The following is a 19837-nucleotide window of genomic DNA, read 5'->3' as shown; positions in this document are numbered from 1 at the left end:
CCCGTCAGCCCGGAGAGCGCCGGCGCGCCGCCAGCAGCACAATCCCAAATTGCTCCCTTTATTAGGGGAAAAAAAAAAAAAAAAGGAAGAAAACCGAGGCTTCGATTTCCTTTCTCACCTCTGAAATGGCCTGGGGGGTTGAGGAGGGGGATGGGAGGCCAAAGTCACCCCAAAACTGACCCCAAACCCGAACACTCCAAAGGGTTTGATTTGAACGGGAAGGGATCAAGAAAGCATTTGGCAAGGAGGGAGGGTGTGACTGCAGATGAACGATGAGGATGCGGAAAGATCTCAGCCGCTGGATCAGCCCCCGGCAGAGCTGGTACCCACCAGGCACGGCAGCAGGAGGGCTGAGGGACCCTGGTGATGCTTCCCACAGGCAGGGATTGGATCGGGATGCACAATCCCACTGCAATCCCGCGGGGACGGAGGCAGCCAGGGGTGCCTCAGGGTGCTGCCGAGCATCCTCACTGCCCCCCGGAGGTGGGGAGGGCTCCGTGGGGCGATGCCACGGGGGGCAGCAGGGACAGCGGGGTTCCCCAGAGCTGGGTGCAGATGGTGCGGGGTGGGTCCTGTCACGCTGCCATCAATCAGCGCCGGCTTCTCCGAGCGCGGCAGCGTCTCCGGGGTGTAAATCAGACCTGAACAAGGCTGAGGGTTTCTCTGCAAGATCTGGCCTCGCTGTTGGCATTCGCTCCGGGGGCAGCGTCGCGACGGGGAGACCTTGTGTCCCTGCTGGCCCAGCAAAGGGCACTCGAGGACGTCTGTGAGAGGATGCTGAACGTGCTGCCTCTTGCTGTGGGGGAAAACAGCCCAGAGGAGCAAGAACGGCAGCTCCTGGCAGCTTCAAATCCTCCTCAGTTGTGTTTCTCCTGTTTCCTACCCTCTCATGTCCTGCTGATGGAGCCTCAGCCGAGCAGGTGTCTCCCCAGCCGCCGGGGTCCCGCTGGTGCTTGTAGGGGGCACCCACAGACCCTGCACTGCACCCCCTCCATTTCCACACCAGGGTTGGCCCCCAGGCTGCCCCAAGGAGAGACTGGGATGGGGTCAGGGGCCCTCTGGGGAGCCCCTGGGTGTCCAGAGGCTGTTTGGTCTCTGCAAGTGGCCCGTCAGCTTGTCCCCATCCTGCCTGGGACAGGACAGGGCAGGGCATGTGTCTGGGGGGGTTTCAATCCCCTCCTCCCATTTTCCTCAGTATCCTCTGGGTGTGGTGCAGCCCAAGTCAGCACAGCATCTTTCCCACGTGCTTTATTCTCCCTCTTAGTGCTGTAGGTTCCCAGCAAGGCTGGTGCTGCTGAATTGTTTCATCTCTTTCCAAAATTTGCCCCCCTGGAAGCCAGCCCAGCCCTCAAACTGTGCCATGCAGGCATCCCCGTGCTGTGCCTGGCCCGAGCATTGCTGGCATTACTGCTTCACCCTGGCACCACTCTGCCATCAGGGTTTGCTCTGCAGGGTTTCACTTTCCTGCCCCTGTCGCTTCTCTGTTCTGCCCTGGGGTTCTCCCATCGCCCTCACGCTCCCTCCTGTCCATCCAAAGCTGGGGCACGTTCCCTGCTCCTGACAAAAGGAGGCTGGATCTGTTCCTTCCCTTCAGCGGGGGGAGAGCGGGTGAGCTCCCTGCCTCAGCTCATGTGAGCATCTTTCATCTCTGCAACGAACGTGCTCACATTTAAGGAGTAATTACTGCGTGACTCAGCCGTTTTGGCAAACACCCGATGGCTCTGTCCCCGTGCGCTCCCTTTCCTCCTGCAGCTCCCCCTGCAACACTCCCAGCCCTGCGGATGTGAGCTCAGGGCATCCCCAGCAGCAGCTTTTGGGGGATGCTGCACATCGTGTCCCCTATGAGACCTTCGAGCCCTGGGGACAGCGATGCTGTGCAAGGGACTGTGGTTCAGCATCCACCTGGCACATCCCGGGCTGGGGCTGCCAGCGAGCGCCCGGGAGCAGGGGAGGGCTGGGCGGCTGCGATTATTCAATCTGGAGCAACCCTGACCTGCTGACAAAGGCAAAGTTATTTTTAAAAAACAACCACTCAGCGAAATTCGCCTCCGCCGCTCGTCCTGCTGCTGCTGCCCGCCGCCGGGGAGAGATCCGTCCCGGGAAACGCTGCTCTGGGATGCCTGCAGCGGGGTAGGAGCGTGGGCCCTGCTCCACACCCTCCAGGCTCCCTTCCCCGCTGGCTTTTTGGGCTGTCAAATCTTCCACAGAGCCACGGGAGTATCGCAACCTGCTTGCCAGCACTATTTATAGCCCCACGTGCATGGTGAGCCCGGGGCACCCTGCATGCACCCCCCGGCGCTCCCCAGAGCATCTCCTCGCTCCCTCCACAAGCAGCAGAACAGATTCTGCGTGGCACAGGAATATTTTTATGTCAGGGTGGTGCTCACTGTAGCAATGGCCGCGGTGCAGGGACAGGAGCAGCGGAATCGCCGGGTCCGTGCCCTTGTGTAAGGTGGGAGCATGAGGCTCCCCCATCCTCACTGTCCCCTGCTCAGTCTGTGGGTCAGCAGCAGCCCCGGGCTCTGCTTGTGCTGTGGGGTTGCCCTCTCCATGCCAAGGCTGGTTGGCATCAGGGAGGGATGCAGCCAGAGGAGGGCTTGGTGTTTGCAAGGGAAAAGCTGGACCTTCTCCAAATTTCCAGGGTGAGAAAATCGCCCCAAGTCACGCTCCAGCTCCAAACAAATGCTCGGCTCCAGGGGCCGGCGATGATTCACCCGGGTGAGACCTCGCTGCTCCCACCTTGCAGCCCCCCCCTTTCCATCTGAGAACACTCAGGGAGGGTTAATTCCCAATTAAGGGGGGGATAGCTCCAGGATTGCCTGGCTGCTGTCCAGGGCTGCGATCCCAACCCCACTCGCCTTCACTCCCCCGAGGTGGCCGTGCTGCCCGGGAGCCCTCCTTCCCTTTTACTGCCACGAGGTGAATTAATACCCATTTCCTGAAGCTTTTATGGTTTCCTCCCAAATGGCTCTTACATCAGGGGCATATTGGGTTACAGCAGCAAGGAACGAGCCCAGGCTTTGCTGCTCCTAAATCCACCGGTGCATTTGGGGACCACCAGCCTCCGGTCTCTCTCCCCCCACAGCCACTCCCTTCCCTCAGAGCCGGGTGGATGCTCCCAGCAACAAATGACTCCCTTGAGATGTTGGGAAAAAACGAGGACTCATGTGAACCTCTGCACGAGGAGCACAGGGCTGGCTGAGCCCTGAGGGGTGGGGATTTTGGGGTGGCCCCTGGTTTCGGGCTGGTTTCGGGGTGCCTGGTGTGGCTGCTGAGGCTCCTGTCTCCGTCTCGCTCCTAGCACACACACACACCTCTTGGGCTGGTTACTGTAGAAACGAAATTAGCACGGGGAGGGAATGCAATCCCAGAGCTAATTAAGGTAATTACAGCTTCACACCAGCTGCTCACGAGGTCCAAGGACCTTCTGTAACTTGTGGAGGGGATCAGGCGCTCCGGGGGACTTTGAATTCCAATTCCCCTGGACCACGCAGCTTCTGTGGTGGTACCTGTGTCACTTGGCAGTGTGACATTGAGCTGGGGGGGGATGCGCGGTGCCAGATGTGCCTCCCAGATGTGCTGCCTCATTGCAGCAGTGGGTTCCAGGCTGTGATTGGGGTCCCTGGGGAGGTGCTTTGGAGGAGGGTCAGTGCTGGGGGGCTGGCAGAAGGTGCTCCATGAGCCCAGAGCATCCTGCTAGAGGCTGTACTTTACAGATGTGTCACTTTGGCTCTGCAGCTGGGGACATGCTGACCTGGCAGGGGGGGAAATTAGAGCTGGCTTGGGGTCCCTCTCCATCCCATGGGGACCGGCTGGCTGGGGCCAAAGGCTGCAGGATGGCTGCAGGCAGCAGGGAGGTGGCAGGACCTGGAGCTGGTGGATGTCAGGGGTGTTTAGGTGGGGTGCTGGAAAATGAGACTTCTGCTCCAGGCTTGGATGAGCCCACTGGAACCAGTTAGACATACTGGGGATGGGGTGAATGACCATAGGGATTAGCCCCAGCATCCAGAGGGGCAGGAGCATCCCCAGAGATCCTTTCAGCTGGCAAAATGCTTAGTGTGTGCCTTCCCAAAACCCACGTTTTTTTTGGAGCTGATTCCTGGCACTGGTTGAGACAGGAGCCAGGAGAAGGTGGCCAAACGTGTTTGTGCTGTGGCCGAAGGTGCCCGCTGGCCCGGCTGTGGCGAGGGGCTGGCACAGCGAGGGCTCCGGGGACCCGGGGGACAGCGCTGGGGACAGAAACTGCGAGTGCCGCGGTGTGTCAGCAGCAGAGCCGGGAGCGGGCGGTGATTCACCGCTTCCCAGCAGCTGATATTTATTACTCAGCCTCGCTACGGGGCCGACATGAAATGTGCTACAGGGAGGGGGAACAAACACGGAGCAGGGGGCGGCAGCGTCGCCCGTGAAACCTGATGGGTTTCCCCATCCTCCCCCTCCCGCTGCTCTCTCCGGCTGGTGGATTTTGATGGAGGAAAATAAACGCTCACAAAAATCACTCTCTCTCTCTCTCCCGGCTTGTCCCCGTTTGCCCTGTGCTTTGGCAGCTCTGCCGGGGTGGGCTGGGACGTGGAGGGAATGGGAGCGAGGAGGGAGGGATGGCAGGAAGGGGCTCTGTTGGGACCCTTGGCCCCAGCAGAGTGATGGGTCTGAAGTGGGACCCTCCTCCTAAATGGGACCCCCCCCTCCTGCAGCCTGTTCTCCATTGCATTGGAGAAAGCCAGTCATGATATGGAACTGCCTGGGGACGTGGCAATGAGAGCTGCCCAGGTTGGTCCACGGATGAGAGGCAGGAATGAGGTCCCATGGGATGGAGAGGTGGGAGAGAAGGGGCAGATCCCCAAGCTGGTCCCCAGAACTCATCCCACACCCTGAGGAGGGTGGTGTGGGGAGAGTGGGGCAGTTTGGGGCTGGGGCTGGATCCGATGGAGGGAGATGGATCCATGGCAGCAGGGTGGATCCACGGCAGCAGGGTGGATCTTCACAAAGTGAAGGAGCCAAAGCAGAATGATGCAGCTGCTGCGAGGGGACAGATCCAGCAGAGGGATGAATCGGATGCGGGCGGCTGGTTCTGCTGCAGGGGATGAAGCTGCTGCAAAGGGACGAGTGTGATGCAGAGGGATGTGACTCAGAGTGACACGAGTGCAGGGCTTTGTGTGTCTCCCCCCCAGCCCTGCCATCAGCCCCAGGCTGATCTCCTCTCCCACCCTGGCACTGCAGTCAAACGGGTCCATCACCTCCCCTCGCTCCCTCAGCAGAGCCCCACCTGTGCCTCAGTTTCCCTGTGCAGCCAAGGGGCAGAGGCTGCTCCATCCCCGTTTCCCTGTGTGCCTCCATGTGTCCATCCACCCCTCCAGCAGCGGGACGAGGATGGGGGCTCCGACCTCCTCCTGCAGCACCCGGGAAGGGCCGGTGTGAGCTTCCCCCCGGGTTATTTATCACCAGCTCCAAGTGCCGGTGTGCGGCGGCAGCTCCCGGGGATATTTTTAGCCCGCTGCAGGGAATCACGGCGGCGAGGGCTTGGGAGCAGCAGGAGGGAGGCAGAGAGGGAGAGGTGCCGCAGCACGAAGCCCTACCAGCATTCCTGCTCTAAAAACCCTTTCCAGGGAGGAACCTCGCTCCAGGATGGCTGCGGGGTCACGCCTGGGCCTGGCACTGTCACATCCCTTCATTGGGCTGCTGGGACCCGAGGGACCAGGTCTCTGTGACACCCGAAAAGCGGGGGCTGCAGGCTGGGCTGGGGCACGCACCGAGGAGCCGAGGGTGGCTGCAGCACAGGAGCTGTGCAGGCTGCTGCTGTCTGCTCGAGACAGGAAGACATTAGAGAGCAGCACTGTCTGCATCCCTAATCGGCCTCGCTCCGCCACTGCTGTCCGCTCCCCCTCCCAGCGCTGCAGGAAAGCCGGGCCAGGGACCCCCGGGTGCTCCATCCCTGCAATGGGTGCTGCTGCCTGCTCCACTGCCACCCCTGTCCCTGCGGCTGGGTGCTCTGCAGCGCCTGTGTGGCACATGGACACACAGACACACGTGTGCATCACTGGCAGGGGAAGAACACCCACCCAGGTGAGCTCTGGGCTCACCCACCCAGGCAGGGAGGGTCCCTTTGTGCCAGCCTCCCCAAAAGGTTCTGTAGTTTTGTACTCCTGTGACCCTCTTAGCCCCGGTGCCAACAGCGCTCCCCATTTCCCACACTCCAAAGCCCATTACAGCCTACAGCAGCTGCAGAGCACTCGGTAGCTGCTTCCCAGACACCTCAGGATCCGGGCACGTGAGGATCTGGGCACACAGGACCAGGACTGGGTACCCCAGGGTGCAGAGCAGGATTCCCAGGATCAGAGACAGACACCCTGGGGACATGGACAGACAGACACCCCTGGCAGCGCCAGCGGGGCATGGGGCTGATGTGTGAGGCACCGCCCTCTTGTTCCAGGCAGTTTCCCAGTTTATTTTCTCCACTATTAGATTCCAGCTGGCAGGATGGTTCCTATAAATATACATAAGGGCTCATTTACATGACGGTTTATTCGGGAGCAAATTCCACAGCTGCCTGGCAGACGCTTCACTCGCTGCAGCGGGTGAGAGCCATACCCGAAACCAGCCCTGCCTCAGTTTCACCATCTGCAATCCAGGCGACAGGGAATGGCTTTCCCCACATTTTTGACAATCCATTCCTGGAAAACCCAGGGTGTTATTATCAAGGCTATTTATAGCCTGGTAAATGTGTTATTAATATGATTATTTGCCGTGTGGCAATGGGTAATTTCCCTGGGTAGGGGTGACACCAGCGTGTGTGAGCTGCTGCGTGGGGACAGTCTCAGACCCAACCTGCCTCCAGCTGAGGGGAAACCTCACCCCAAAACCCCAGGAGGGCACTGGGATGTGGCTGGTGGGTGATGGGATCCCAAGGCAGAACCAGGGACCCATGGCAGGTGAGGGGATTTGGTGGCTCCGTGCTCCAGCGCTGGAGTCCGGCTTGTTTCGATCATGATGATTAGCTGAGTCACAGCTGGGGTGCTGCTAATTAAATGTATTTCTTAATTAACAAGATCACAGAGAAGGCCTGCCAGCCAGGCTTGGCTTTCAATCACGGCTGACAGAGGCAGCTGTGGCCACAGAGTGCCGGAGGTGTGGCGAGCATCCCGGTGCTCAGCGCTGCCCCGTGGCTGCTCCGCTGCCCTCCTGCTCCACGGGGCCGTTCCCACAAGCAGCAGGAGTGTGAGGATGAGGAGGGCTCATGCCTGGCATCACCCAGTGCCTGGCTGTGCCACTCTGGGGTGCAGTGAATGTGTCAGGGCTCAAAGCAGGGCTGGGCCACCCCCTACTCCTGCCCTGTGACTCAGGGCTGCTTCATCCCTCCCTGCCACCTGAGCCCCGACAGAGCCTGGCTATTAATTAATATTAATAATAGCCCCCTGCAGCTGCTATTCACTGACCTCAAAGCACAACCTGAAGTAACCCCGATGGGGAAATCTCCACTCCCCACCGGATGGGGAAACTGAGGCACGGGAACTGGGGCAGGAACAGTGCCAGAAGCTTTCCCTGCTCATGCACAGAGAATGGAAGATGGGGAAGCAAAACCCCAGGGACTTCCCCCAGTCCCACGGCGATGCACGGACGGGTGACCCGGAGTGGGTGGAGAGGGCTTTTCTAGCTGGGAAAAAAAAATAAAAATTATGATTAAAAAACCCAAAGATAATAAAAAAACTAACTAAACAAATAAATAAATAAGCCAATTGTGGCCCCCACGCTGAGCTGTGCCCCACGGCGAGGGGCTGCCGTCTCCCCGGGCAGTGGGAGGCTCAGCTCCCCGGCGGAATTTCGCGTGTCCTCGCCCGCCGGTGCGGGCGGGAGTCGGAGCTGGGGCTTCTCCCGGATTTTGGCAGTCTGGTCATGTCCTGCCGGCAGAGCAGCAGGACTGAGTCACGTTCCAGCGGCAGCGGTGACTCACGGACCCCCCAGCCTCCCGGGGAGCAGCCGGCACATTGCAGAGATTCCTGGATGGAGGAAGGAAAATAAAATTAAATAATAACAACTGCCAGCTTCCCCCCCCACCTCCGCCCCTTCTTCCTTCCCCCAACCTCCTGCAACACAGGCGCAAAACAGCAAATTCCTGCGCCACCGGGAAACACCTCCCGCCTCGCCAGACGCCGGGATGCACGACCTGCTTCTCAATTGCACGAAATGCCCTTTGCCGGCACCTGCGGGGGCCACTGAAAAGCAGGTGGAAGCTTCCCCCCCTCAAAAGCTCCCCAAAGCATGGCGACACCCCCACAGAGAGGTCCTGCCCGTGCATTGTAAAAATGGGGTGCAGAAGGGATCCCCCTCCTGATCTGAGTTTCTCCCTGAGGGATTTGGGGGTATGAAGAGCAGGGTGGGGTACCCCAACCTAAGATTACACAAGGCTGTGGGCTGTTGTTTCTCTTTTTTTTTTTTTGGGGGGGGGGAGGGATATCACAAACATTTTACATCATTTAGCATCACCTCACATCCTTCCATCCCCCATGCTGGGGTGCCCCCAGACTCAGGGGACACAGAGCTCCCACGTGTCCCCGAAGCCCCGGCACGGAGGGGAGCGATGCCCCGAGGCAGGGCTCTGCTGTGGCTGCCTCCCAATTCAATTTATTTCTTATTTAAAGCGCTTGGCGGGAGCAGTGGAAGCCCTGGTGGGCTGCAGAGGCTGCATGGTGGGAGAGGCTGAGCTGCTGCAGCTCTGGCACCGCGGCGCTGCAGCGAGAGCTGCTCAAAATCCCTCAGCGAGGGGGGAGCTGCCCCACAGCCCCACAGTGAGGAGTGTGCTCCCCAAACTCTCACAGTGAGGAATGTGCTGTCCCTGAGCAGGGACTCTGTGGGTCACAGCCCCTCCAGGGATCACCCCTATGGAACTCAACACCTACTAGCAACACCCCACTGTGTGGGGCTGGCCCCTATGGAGCCCAGCACCCATACAACCAAAGCCCAGGGGTTATAGAGCAAAAACTGCTGCCCCAAACCCCTAAAAAACAGTCCCTAGAGAGCACAAAACCCCATCCCATGTAGTGGGACCCCACTGCAGGAGGGACCTGCAATTAATGAGCAAGAGAACATGCCCAGTGGAACAGCCCCCAAAGAGGGGAAGTGCCAGCCATGTAGAGCCTGCAGAGCCTGTCCCTATGGGTCAAGAGCTCCCAGAGCAGCCCTGCAGGCTGGGGCTGTGGAGTTCTATAGGCCCATAGGGTTCCCATCCCACCCCACAGCTGGAGGGGCACCAGCCCGGACCCTGCTGAGCCCCTTCCTGGGGATCAGGGGGAGATTACGTCCCACAGAGCCCTGCAAGGGGGGACCACAGCTATGCCCCTGCCAGCCCCCTCTGCTCCCTGATGCCCTTGAACCTCTCCACATCCCCCTCCCACAGTGTGGATGGAGGTGTGGTACCCAGCCAGGGTTTGGGGAGAGCACGGGACAGTGGAGCCTCTGCAAGGGACACGTTCCCCTGGGCCCAGGCTGGGTGCTCTCTGTGATGGGTGTCCCGGCCCCAGCGCAGGCACTGTGGGTTTCACACGGTATTTTGGTCAGTGCTTACGAGAAGAGGCGCGGGGGGGGGCGCGGGGGGGATGCCAGTAAATGGCCTCTGAGCCTTCCCCATTCTCGAGAATAGGAAACTGTGACTTCTGCATGGGGGTTTCACTTTCTGCTCTGGAGGAGGCAAGAGGCCAAACTGCTCTGCTTGACCACTGCTGTGGCACCACCTGGGGATTGAGACAGGATGGGCAGAGAAAATTCATCAGTGTATTCTCTGCACGTGAAATTTTAATTTTAATTTTAATTTTATTTATTTATTTATTTGTTTGTTTGTTTATTTATTTATTTATTTATTTATTTATTTTGTTAGGAAAGCAGGGTTGGGGAACCATGCAAACACCTGAAAGTTCGGTCTCCCACCTTCCTGTTTCAGGATGTTCAGGGCAGTGATTCTGTCTCCCTGTCTTTGAGGGTGGCACGGTGCCCTGCCACCCCCTCCATCCCTGGGTCACCTCTCCTCTGTGGCAGCATCCTGAAGCACCCACGGGTGCTGCAGTGGGGCAGTGGTTCCGAGGGTGCTGGGGGTCAGGAGGGAGGAGAGCAGGAGCTAGTAAAAATAGCCCCAGGTGCCCTCTGCCCCAGGAGCGAATCCTCACTGGGTAAACAGGAAATCTATTCTTAGGCCATTCACGAGCCGAGGGCTGAAGGCAGCTCCCTGCTCCGGGCTTGTTTTGTTCCTCACTGACACAGGGGTGACGCCGAGGTGGAAGGGCCACCACGCAGAACCTTCCAGCCCCGCGGGCTTCCCCTTGCTCACTCTTTCCTCCCGGCAGCACCCTGAGCTCCACGGCTTTTCCAGGGCTGCTGGGGTTTCCCTTTCCCATGGGGTGATGGTGGGAGGTGAGGGCTGCTTTGGGGGGGTCTCAAGAAAGCCCTGTTTGTGCTGTTTGCATCTGGGCTCAGCCCTGTGCTCAGTGGCACCCTGAGGGGCAACTGCCTTGGCAGAGCTCTGCCCCTGACATGTAACTCCTCTCCCCCTTCCTTGATGGGATCTCATCAGTTGGAGGAGATAAAACTGCCACAGCTTGTCCTTTCCTGGGATGAGCTGAGTAAACTGAGGAAGGACATTGCTCACAGCTTTTTCGTGTCTCCCCAAAGCTCCCCAGAGTGGTGATAGCTGTGGTTCACCTTTATCCCCCCCCCATCCTTTCCCCAGACATTCCCATTTGCTCCACCTCCCTTCCCAGTTTGCTGGGATCTGTTCAGCCTGACACCCCCGGGCTCTGCCCAAGGCTGCTGTGCTGGAGCTGCTGCATGGTCCAGGCACAGGCAGCAAGCCCTGCCTGCCAGAGATCATGGGCTACTCCAGCTCTGTGCATGAGGGCCCTGCCAGGCTCAGAAGTGACAACTTCCATCTGGATAACATTTTTGGGAAGCTAAAGAGAATGCAGAGAGGAAAATGTGTGGCTGCACCCTACAGCACTGACTGAAACGAACAGGGGTGCTCGTTATGCTGATGATGGAGAGGGGGATCACAGCAGCACCTGTGTGGAGACATGATCTTGTCCCAGTGTTTTCCCCCAGGAAACATGTACCTGAGGGAGGTACAAAGGTGGAAGGTGCCTCTGGGTAGGAGTGAGCGTAGGCAAAGCCTGGGATGGGCAAGAGTGAGGGCTGTCTGTGGTTAAGGGGTACCCCCACACCATGGGGCTGCAGTGTGAGGCCAGGAGTGGTGACAAGCTGGAAAAGGGACATCCTGAATCCAGCACTGGCGTCCTGGGCTGTGAAGCTGAGCTACAAGCCTGGTCCCTGACATATTTGTGACATATACGGAAATGTGGAGCCACAGAGACAGTCCCACGGGGCTCTCGGGAAAATACACGCCCAAAAAAGGCTGCATGGAGTGCAGAGAGGGGTCGCAGGTGGGGTTTATCTCATCACTCCGGTCCACAGACTCTCCCGACTCGGGGCATCCCCGAGCTGCGAAGGACGGGGCGGTGCTGCCCTCGCGTGGCCGCAGGCGGCACCGCACAGCGCCCGGGCCGGGGTCTGCGGGGCGCGGGCTCCCCAAAATCCCCTGTTCCCTCCACTCCCAGCGCCTCTGTCCAGCGTGGAGAGCGGGGAGGGAGGTTAAGGGGGTCCAGCTTGTCCGTGTGGTGGCAAACGTGTCCCCATCTCGCCCCTATCAAGATGGAAAACCAGAACGCGGAGATGTCGGGGGTCTGCCTGAAGCCAGCAGAGAGCAGGCAGGGGAGGTGTGACCCACCCCCGGCAGCGCAGGGGTGGGAATAGCCTCATTCTGCTTCATCACAGGGGTCTGCATCCTCCTCCTCCTCCTCCTCCTCCTCTGGGTGTGTGATCCCTGCAGCAGAGCGGGCCATGGCCTTCATCCAACGTTGTTTCAGCTCCTCAGTGTCAGCCACGAAGGTGAACACCTGCCGGGACTGCACCAGCTGGAAGAGGTGCCGGGACTCGCTCTGCGGCATGTCCCGCACCTGGTAGCCCAGCAGGGGGATGGAGGTGTGGGCTCGGACGTCCTGCCAAGAACAGAGACAGTGGTGGGAGGCAGGGGATGGGCACAGCGGGATGTCCCCTGAGAACAGAGGGATGTCCCCTGGGGGTGGATTCGAGCCAAGCCTCACCTGGGGGGCTGCATAGATGTAGAGCACGAGGGGATCGTCCTGTGGGATCACGAACCAGCCCCGTGTGCCCCCCTTGCTGCTCTTATCTAGCAGCTGCAGGGAACTGCAGAGCAAACTCCTGCTTGAAACCTCTGCAGCTCCTTTCTGCCAAAATAACCAGCAATCAATCCCTCAGTACCCGGTGCAAATGGTAGAAAGGGCACTGAGCTGAGATAATTTCCTGGAGAATTCCCTTCCCACACTCCAGAAAACCTCCCCAAAGCAGGGGCAGGTAAAGGGCTCTCCTGGCTATGACAGCTGCTGACATCCTGTGGTGAAGTGAGCCCTGGATGCTCGGTCCCAAGGCTTGGATCACGAGGGAGATCAACACATGCACCTTCTGACTGCTGCGGGAGTGACTCCCACCCTTCCTGGAGCGGGTGCAGGGCCAGGCTGGGACAGCGAGGCTGAAGACCCGGGTGGGTGGCAATGCTCAGAGGGCATGGGGAGGCCGGGCAGAGGGGAGGAGCTCACCTCCAGGATGCCTTTGTGCTTCCCCTCGCGGTCCTCGAGCGCCGTGCGGCCGGTGAGGAAGATGAAACACTCCTGGCAGACGCGGTTTGGGCGGTTCCCATCATACTGCAGCTCGGCCTTGTAGTCGGAGCAGCGAGCACACACCACCTGCAGCCACCAGGCAGGGACACTGGTGACACTGGGGCAAGGCTAGGGGACCCAGGGACAGCTCCATGAGGAGCTGAGGGGTAGGAGCAGCCTAAGCCTATGAAACGGGTACAAGGTGTAGGAGGTGCAGTCCTGGCCCAGCAGCCACCTGAGCAGGCCAGGGGGGAGGGAAAGGGGCAAGGGGGTGACTCACATATCCACAGGCTCGGCAGTGGTGCCTCCGGCGGGTGATGGCATTGAAGGGCTCCTTGCAGCGCATGCACATGGTGACCAGATTGTCCCGCACCCACTGTGGGGCTCGGCGGCCCAGCTCCTCTGTCTGGGGGTGAGAGGCCATAGTCTGGGTGGTGCCAGCCCCTCTGTCCTCACCTCTTCCCCTCCTCATCCTCCCCCCAGGTCGGTTTAGCTTGGGAAACTGAGGCACAGGTAGGCAGGTGGGGCACAGGGAGAGCAGGAAGGTTACCTGCAGTGCAGGGGTGTCTGTCTCCATTCCATGGACTGCTGTCTTAAAGGTCTCACTCCTCTTCTCCCTCCTGTCAATGGCATCTTGGAAGGCCTAGAGGGGAAGCAGAGCTGGAGAGGCACTGGGGGTGCCCTGACCCATGGCACCCAGCTGGGATGGGGGGGCTGTGCCCCCTCTCCCAGCACTCGGTGGTACCTTGATCCAGGCGTTCATCTCCTCCCCAGACCTGGGGACAAAAAGGAGGTGGATGAGCTGCTGTCCCTCCTCCCCAAGCGTCTGCATGATGTCACCCTTCCCCATACCTGGCTTGGAGCTCCAGCGTCCGCTGCTTTCCCGAGACCAGGAAGGTGTGAGGGAACTCGGTGTCCTTCAGCTCCCGCACCTGTGGGAGACCAGAGAAAGGATGTGGAGCTGAACCCACTTCCAGCACACCTTGACCTTTCTCCATGGTGTGGGGAACAGGGATGTCCCTCGGGCACAACACCTTTAGCCCTCATATCCCACATGCACAAGATTTCATTGGCTTTTCCCTGGATCACAGTATCAACCCCACACACGAAGCCACCCCTGGCTCCAGCTCTTCCCTCCCTCCCCAGGAAGTTCGGGAATCAGCCATGCCCCAGAGCAGAGTCTTTTGGAGGAGTCAGGAGCTGGGGGAAGCAGAAGGACAAGGTGCCTGTCTGACCTTCATGCCCTCCACATCCATGCGGAGGTGGACCTGGAACTCGGCGCCCACCTGGATGACCTTAGGCACACAGTACAGCAGCATATTGTTGAACTGGGAGGGGAGAAGAGGGTGGGTTGGAGCCCAGCACCACCTGCTCTGAGCCGTGGGCTTCCCTGGGGTCCTTCACTCCCCAGGCCTAAGCTGGCCCTTGGGAAGAATCCCACCTAAACCTTGTCTTTTGCTGCCTCAGCCCCCTCCCACCCTGCAAAGGTGAAGCATCTCCCAGGGCTGCCATGCCCAGGGATCAGCAGATTCCCAACCATGTCCTGCAAAGGGTGCCCTGCACTGAGTGGGGTCAAACCCCCCTAGCTCTGAATTCATCCCCTCTGTGTCAAGGTGACCCAGCAACACCCTGGCCAGGCTATGCTGCCCCTCTCCCCACTCCCAAATAATCTGCTCCCTCCCTTTGCCCCAGGCATCCCAGCTCCCACCAGGAACAGGTACTTCTCCGATGTGCTGTTGCTGCGGGTGGAGATTTTTTGGATAGGACCCTCCTTGATCAGCTCGTTGGAGGGATCCACGATGTCATCCTCAAGGCCCAGCCTCTGATAGACCACCCAGAGGTTCTGAAGCCGTTCCTGGGGGAGGCAGAGGGCCCTGTTTTTGTGGGGTACTGAGCAGCCTAGTCACAGCTGGGCCCCTCCATGCCCACCTCCCGGCCAGTTGCTGAGTATTGCGAGAGGTGGCACAGTTCTCTCAGCCCAGACTGATCTTCAGGAGCAGCTTCCAGCCTCGACCAGCTGGTCCCACCCCAGCTGATGCTACAGATGTGATTTCCCCTGGCTGGGGCTCCACAGCTGAACCCACAGGGCTCTTGCCCCCTTCAGGGGGACTGTGCTGTCAGTTGCAAAGCATTTCCTGGGACAGGGCCTCACCATCTCGGCAATAGCTGCATTGGAGTGCTTGGCCACCATAAAAATCATCTCCAGGGCTTCTGCAATGAGAACAGACAGGCTGGAGGTGAAACACCTGCTCTGGAGCTGTGGGAGGAAGGTTCTGGCTCTGTCCCTCATGGATTCACATGAGTAGCAGCTGCTGCCTTTACATGAATACAACCCAAGTGGCCCTGTAACACTGTGCAGAGTCTGGGTACAGCTGGACTGCACATGGAGGAGATTTGGAGGGACAGACAGCCCTCTCCTGTATCTCTCCATCCCAGCAGGACTGGGAACTGTGTTATCCACAGGGGTCTGAAAGCTCCCCCAGCTGCTATGGGTGTCTTTAGGGGATACTGTGGACACCTGACACGCCATCCTTCCACTCCCCAGCCCCTGAAAAGGCAGATTAATTCCTCTCCCTGCTAGAAAAGGATCAGACTGAGAGGTTTATCCAAGGGTATGGGGCAGCTGCTGTGTGAATCCAGATACTGTGGTGCCCATGTACAACACCAGGGGTTATTATTTCCCTACAAACCCACCCTGCCCTCCCCACGGTGGAGACCCAGAGCCCTTACTCTCAGCATCGCCCCTGTCGGGGGACTGGGGCGGGAGTTTCCGGACATAGTCCTTCAGGAGGAGCTCGTAGCGTGGGATCCTCTGCACAGGTTCCAGCATGTGGTGCTGCAGCGTCAGGTTAGCACAGACCTTCCTCTTCTGGTCAGGGACAGCAGGCATGGAGAGAGGAACAGTGACCAAAGCAGCTCCCACCCTCTGCTGTTTCCCTGCTCCCAGGAGATTTTGGGAGCTCTGCTGCAATTCCCCCGCCCTGCCCTTACCTGGATGTCAGCAATGAGCTCCTGGAAGGGCGGTGATTTCTCTGACCAGGCAGCAATGAGCTCCACGGCCTTGTCAAAGTTCTTCACATACTCCCCATACATCTTGAGGAAGGGTGCAAGTTTCTGGATCACATCCCCAATGCGGGGGTTGCAGTTCCTGCAGGAGGGAACCACAGACCAGCAGCTTCCTCAGTCTGTCAGGACAGACAGTGAGGGATGAACTGAAGGACCATGGTGGAGAACTGAGGTTTTCCCTGCTGCAACCTGCTACATCCCCACACCATTTCCTGCTCTCCAGAACAGGAATGTCCCCACCCTGCAGCCAGCCTGGGCTGTTCGTACCCAGGCACACTCTCAAACCACCTGAGATATCACCCAACTTTCCATACTGTGATCTGAGCATTTTAAGGAAATGTTTTCCAGCACAAAACATTTGGAGAAAAACAGGCTGAGCTTTGGTGGGAGCCCAAACTCAGTCCTGCCCCCTCCCCTATTCTGGCCAAGCCACTCAGGTGTCCTGCTCTCCCCTCCTGCAGCTCACCAATCCTCCATGCGCTTCTGCAGCTCTGGCAGGAAAAACTCAGCATGGAACTGGTAGATGGAGGAGATGTTGGAAAAGATCATTTTCACCACCTCCTCTGGGACCATCTTCCCAGTTTTGGCTTCTTTCATCAGCTCTGTATAGAACACCTGGAAGAAAGAAGGGTGAACAAAAAAGGCCAGGGAGATGCTTGAGGATCCCATTCCCTCTCTGAGACTTGTATTTCACCCAGTGAAAAGCCTGACTATACAGAAGGGAAATCCCAGGCTCCAAGAGGAGAGGGGAATGGAAGGCTTTGCTGGGACAAGAGTGCTTCCCAGAGGTGTGGGGTGTAGAAAGGCAAAGGCCAGACCCAATCTCTGGCTGTAAAGACCTGTAGCCCACATATTTCTCATTTTTACAGCTTTGATCTCTTCAAAATCCCCTTGCACTGGTCCCTCTACTCCCCAGTTCACCTGGTCTAGAAGGTAGAGGCGGTTGACATAAGCCTGCTCTGTCTCCAGCAGCTCCAGTGCGATTTTCTTTTCCTCTGGTTCCTGCATGGGGAGCAGGGCTCAGTCTCATGGGCAGAGATGAGACCCTGAGCCAGCCCTGCCTGAGTGTGGGCACCCACCCGCCTCTGGAGCTCACCTGGCTGCCAGGCTCCAGGCCTGGGCCCTGTGGCCTCCTCCAGTCATCCTCACGGATTTTGTATCGCAAAGAACTGAGGCATTTGAAGCTGAGTCCACGCCGACCTTGCTGATCCTTCTCCTCCTCATTCTCTTCTGTGGTCAGGGAGCAGCTCTGGGTGGCAGGGAATGTTGGAAGCTGTTGGGGCTGGCTGCCTGACTGCTTGTCCCTCTGGGCAGATGTGCTGTTCCTGCTACAAAGGAATGTGATCAGCTCAGCCAATCCCCCAGCACAGCCCCCAGGCCCAGCTGAAAGCCACCAAAAGGGACAAGAGCAGCAGCTGCCCAGCGCTGACACTGCTCTGCTCAACTACAGCCCTGCAGAACAAACACCTTTAGCATCCTCCATGGGGCCAGGATCCAGCCTCGCTTCTCCCAGTGCCCCCTGCTGCTGTGCCCAGTCCCTCTCCTGCTCTAGAAAAGCAGGATCCTGCCGTTCATCCCACCCACAGGTCTGGCTTTCTGCTTGCTGCCACCACAGAGAAAAACAGGGAGAAGCTCGATAGCCAAGAGTTTTGAGCCAAGAAGAGGCCATGTGTGGGTGGTATTGCAGACAGGTTGTTTTTTGGTGGTGTTCTCTCTTCCCTTTTCTGGCAAAGACAAAGAAAGCAAGTCCAGAGCAGGCATGGGGGAGAAGCCAGGCTGTGAAGGTGACAGCAAGTGACTTGTCTGTCATCCAAGGGCTGGTCCCTGAAGGAAACTGCTTTGGGCAGGAACTGGAAAGACATCCACTGTTGGCCTGCAGACAGGAGTGGGATGGATAGGATGGGAAAGACATGAAGAAATTGGACATCCAACTGCAAAGCTGAGGATAGGAGGTGACTTGAGGGGCAGAGACTCATCTGAAGAGGATGGCCATGAGCTCAGGAGTGCATCCACAGCCATGCACAAATCCCCTCCTGTTCAGGGTGGCTGGCAGAACCCTTCAGAGACAAAGAGGCTTTTTCCATCTCTCCTGGTGCCTCCCAAACCTGTGTCAGCCTAAAGCCACGGCTGTATTGACACTGACTTAGACCAAACTATTGTCTGTTCCAAAATGCTGTGCTCATTCCCAGGTTCCCCAACTTCCTCTGAAAGTCCCAAGTTACTTTTACTTCCTCTAAATCAAACTCGCACTCCAGGGGAAACAACAAACACACTGCAGCAGTGACATGGAGGCAGATCAAACACTGCAGTGGTTCCAACACATCACTGTGGGATGATGGGGACAACCACAAAGCCTGGGGAAAAGCACACAGCAGAGATGCAGTTCCTGCAATGAAAGGAAACCTCATGCTTGAGCATCTTCAGGAATTGCTGCAAAACTCACCTGCTCAACCACCCAGCCTCTCCAAGGCTCACTGAGAGCATCTCATGGCTACAAGGAACGGCAGGATTCCATATCTTGATCCAACAGATGGAGAAACTGAGGCACAGCCCTGACAATAACTTACCTGAAGTCTCAGAATTACTTTTACACCAGAGCCAGAGGAGATCCCCTTGCTCAGACCCCCGGGGTATGAGGGTCCCAGCTCACACTCAAAGGGAAGGATCTGTTTTATGAAAGGAATTCTCTCTCTCCCTTAACATAATGCTTTATGCTTCCTTTCCTAGGAGCCACATCTCTGCAAACAACTGGAAAGTCTGAGGCTGGGACCCTCCCAGACACCCAGGCAGTTAATTCCCAATGGAAACCCCTGCCTACGTATTTTCAAACCATGATTCCTTTCCCCAGCAGCAGCAGCAGCAGGATGCACCAGCCAGGCTGAGTGTGAAGATGCTGAGTGTGGGGGAATGGGCTGCCACAGCCTAACCCTGAGCCAGGCAAAACCACTCACACCCCAATGAGGTTTTGAGATTCCTGCTCATGGCTCGCAGTGGGAGGAAGACACTAAGGCAGACCCGAGTGGTGAAGAATTGCAAATCACCTCGTCAGCTTCTCCACAGGCCCCAAACCACCTTCATAGTGTGTTTCTTCCTTCCCAAACCCACTCTACATCGGGCCCTAACACACCCTCAGCACCCAGAGCCCTCCTGCCTTACCAGTGCTCTTCAAACGCGGCCACCAGCTTCACCACGCTCTGCTGATTATCCACCTTTCCCTCCATGGCATGGGCTGGGAGCAGGACCTGGTGTCCAGGAGCTGCAGGGGCAGGTGCTGGGGGCTGCAGCTCCTTCTTCTGTCCCTCTCTCTGCTCTGGAGTGTTTCTGGCTGCAGTTCAGGAACGAGGATTTGCATGAGGCAAAGCCCACCCGCTGCCCTCTCTGTGGTAGCAGAGCTTGTCTCTGGACTGGCCTCAAAAGGAAAGGGAAAGAGGAAGCATGGCAGTCTGTGGGTTGGAGAAACGCTGAGAAAACGCTGGGAATCACTTTTGTTTGGGAGGGAAGGAAGTGGTGGCACAGGCAAGGCCAGAGCAGCAGCAGGCATGGTGCAGGGCAGGAGTGACCTGGAGCACCTCCTGGCTGTGCAGCCCAGGTGGGGTGGGCTGTGTCCCACCAGGGTGGGTTCAGGGGGACAGACTGGACAGTCCAGATGGCTGGAGGGGCCAGGAATGGGCTGGTGGGACCCTGGTGCCCAGCTAGGGCTGATGTGTCTGTCCCAAACACCAACAGCTGAACGGCTGTGGGGCCAACCAAGCATTGCTGCTAACAACAGACAAGCTTGTTGGTAATAACCATGAGAAAGAACAAGATGTAGCTGGAGAAGGGGCCACATGAAGGTAGGGCAAGACTTTTCCAGAAAGGTCTGAAAGAGTGCACTGTGTATGAGAACCAATTTGCATGGAAAGTGAGAAACCCATCCTAGAGCTTGTGCGCTGGGACCCTGGAAATCCCATCAGCCAAACCAGTGCTGCAACCAGGAGTGGAGATCTCCTTTCCTTTTCCCTCTTTTTTTCTACTTCTTGAGGGTATTTTTTATTATTATTTATTTTACCCTCCCTCTCCTT

At 58.2% G+C, this 19837-nt stretch overlaps 1 protein-coding gene across 3 annotated transcripts; it reads right to left on the bottom strand.

Moving 5' to 3' along the window:
- Window positions 1-11405: 11405 nt before the first annotated feature.
- Window positions 11406-19802, bottom strand: FGD2 (FYVE, RhoGEF and PH domain containing 2). 3 transcript variants are annotated; one of them, XM_015650350.3, is made up of 17 exons: window positions 18933-19801; window positions 16873-17104; window positions 16698-16778; window positions 16243-16391; window positions 15702-15858; window positions 15441-15579; window positions 14863-14921; window positions 14419-14565; window positions 13946-14038; window positions 13563-13642; window positions 13456-13486; window positions 13261-13353; window positions 12991-13116; window positions 12651-12797; window positions 12138-12281; window positions 11762-12032; window positions 11406-11677 (listed from the first exon to the last, which is right to left on the bottom strand). In XM_015650350.3, exons 1-16 carry the CDS (start codon window positions 18995-18997, stop codon window positions 11790-11792), a joined length of 1986 nt encoding a protein of 661 aa, XP_015505836.1. In that variant the 5' UTR covers window positions 18998-19801; the 3' UTR covers window positions 11406-11677; window positions 11762-11789. The 3 variants fall into 3 exon arrangements, with proteins under 3 accessions (XP_015505836.1, XP_015505837.1, XP_015505835.1); XM_015650351.3 differs by having other exon boundaries at window positions 11406-12032; window positions 16873-17101; window positions 18933-19802; XM_015650349.3 differs by having other exon boundaries at window positions 11406-12032.
- Between the last annotated feature and the right edge of the window lie 35 nt (window positions 19803-19837).

Source organism: Parus major, chromosome 26, assembly GCF_001522545.3.
Source record: "Parus major isolate Abel chromosome 26, Parus_major1.1, whole genome shotgun sequence".
NCBI classification, from domain to species: domain Eukaryota; kingdom Metazoa; phylum Chordata; class Aves; order Passeriformes; family Paridae; genus Parus; species Parus major.
This window is presented reverse-complemented; position numbering and strand designations above follow the sequence as displayed.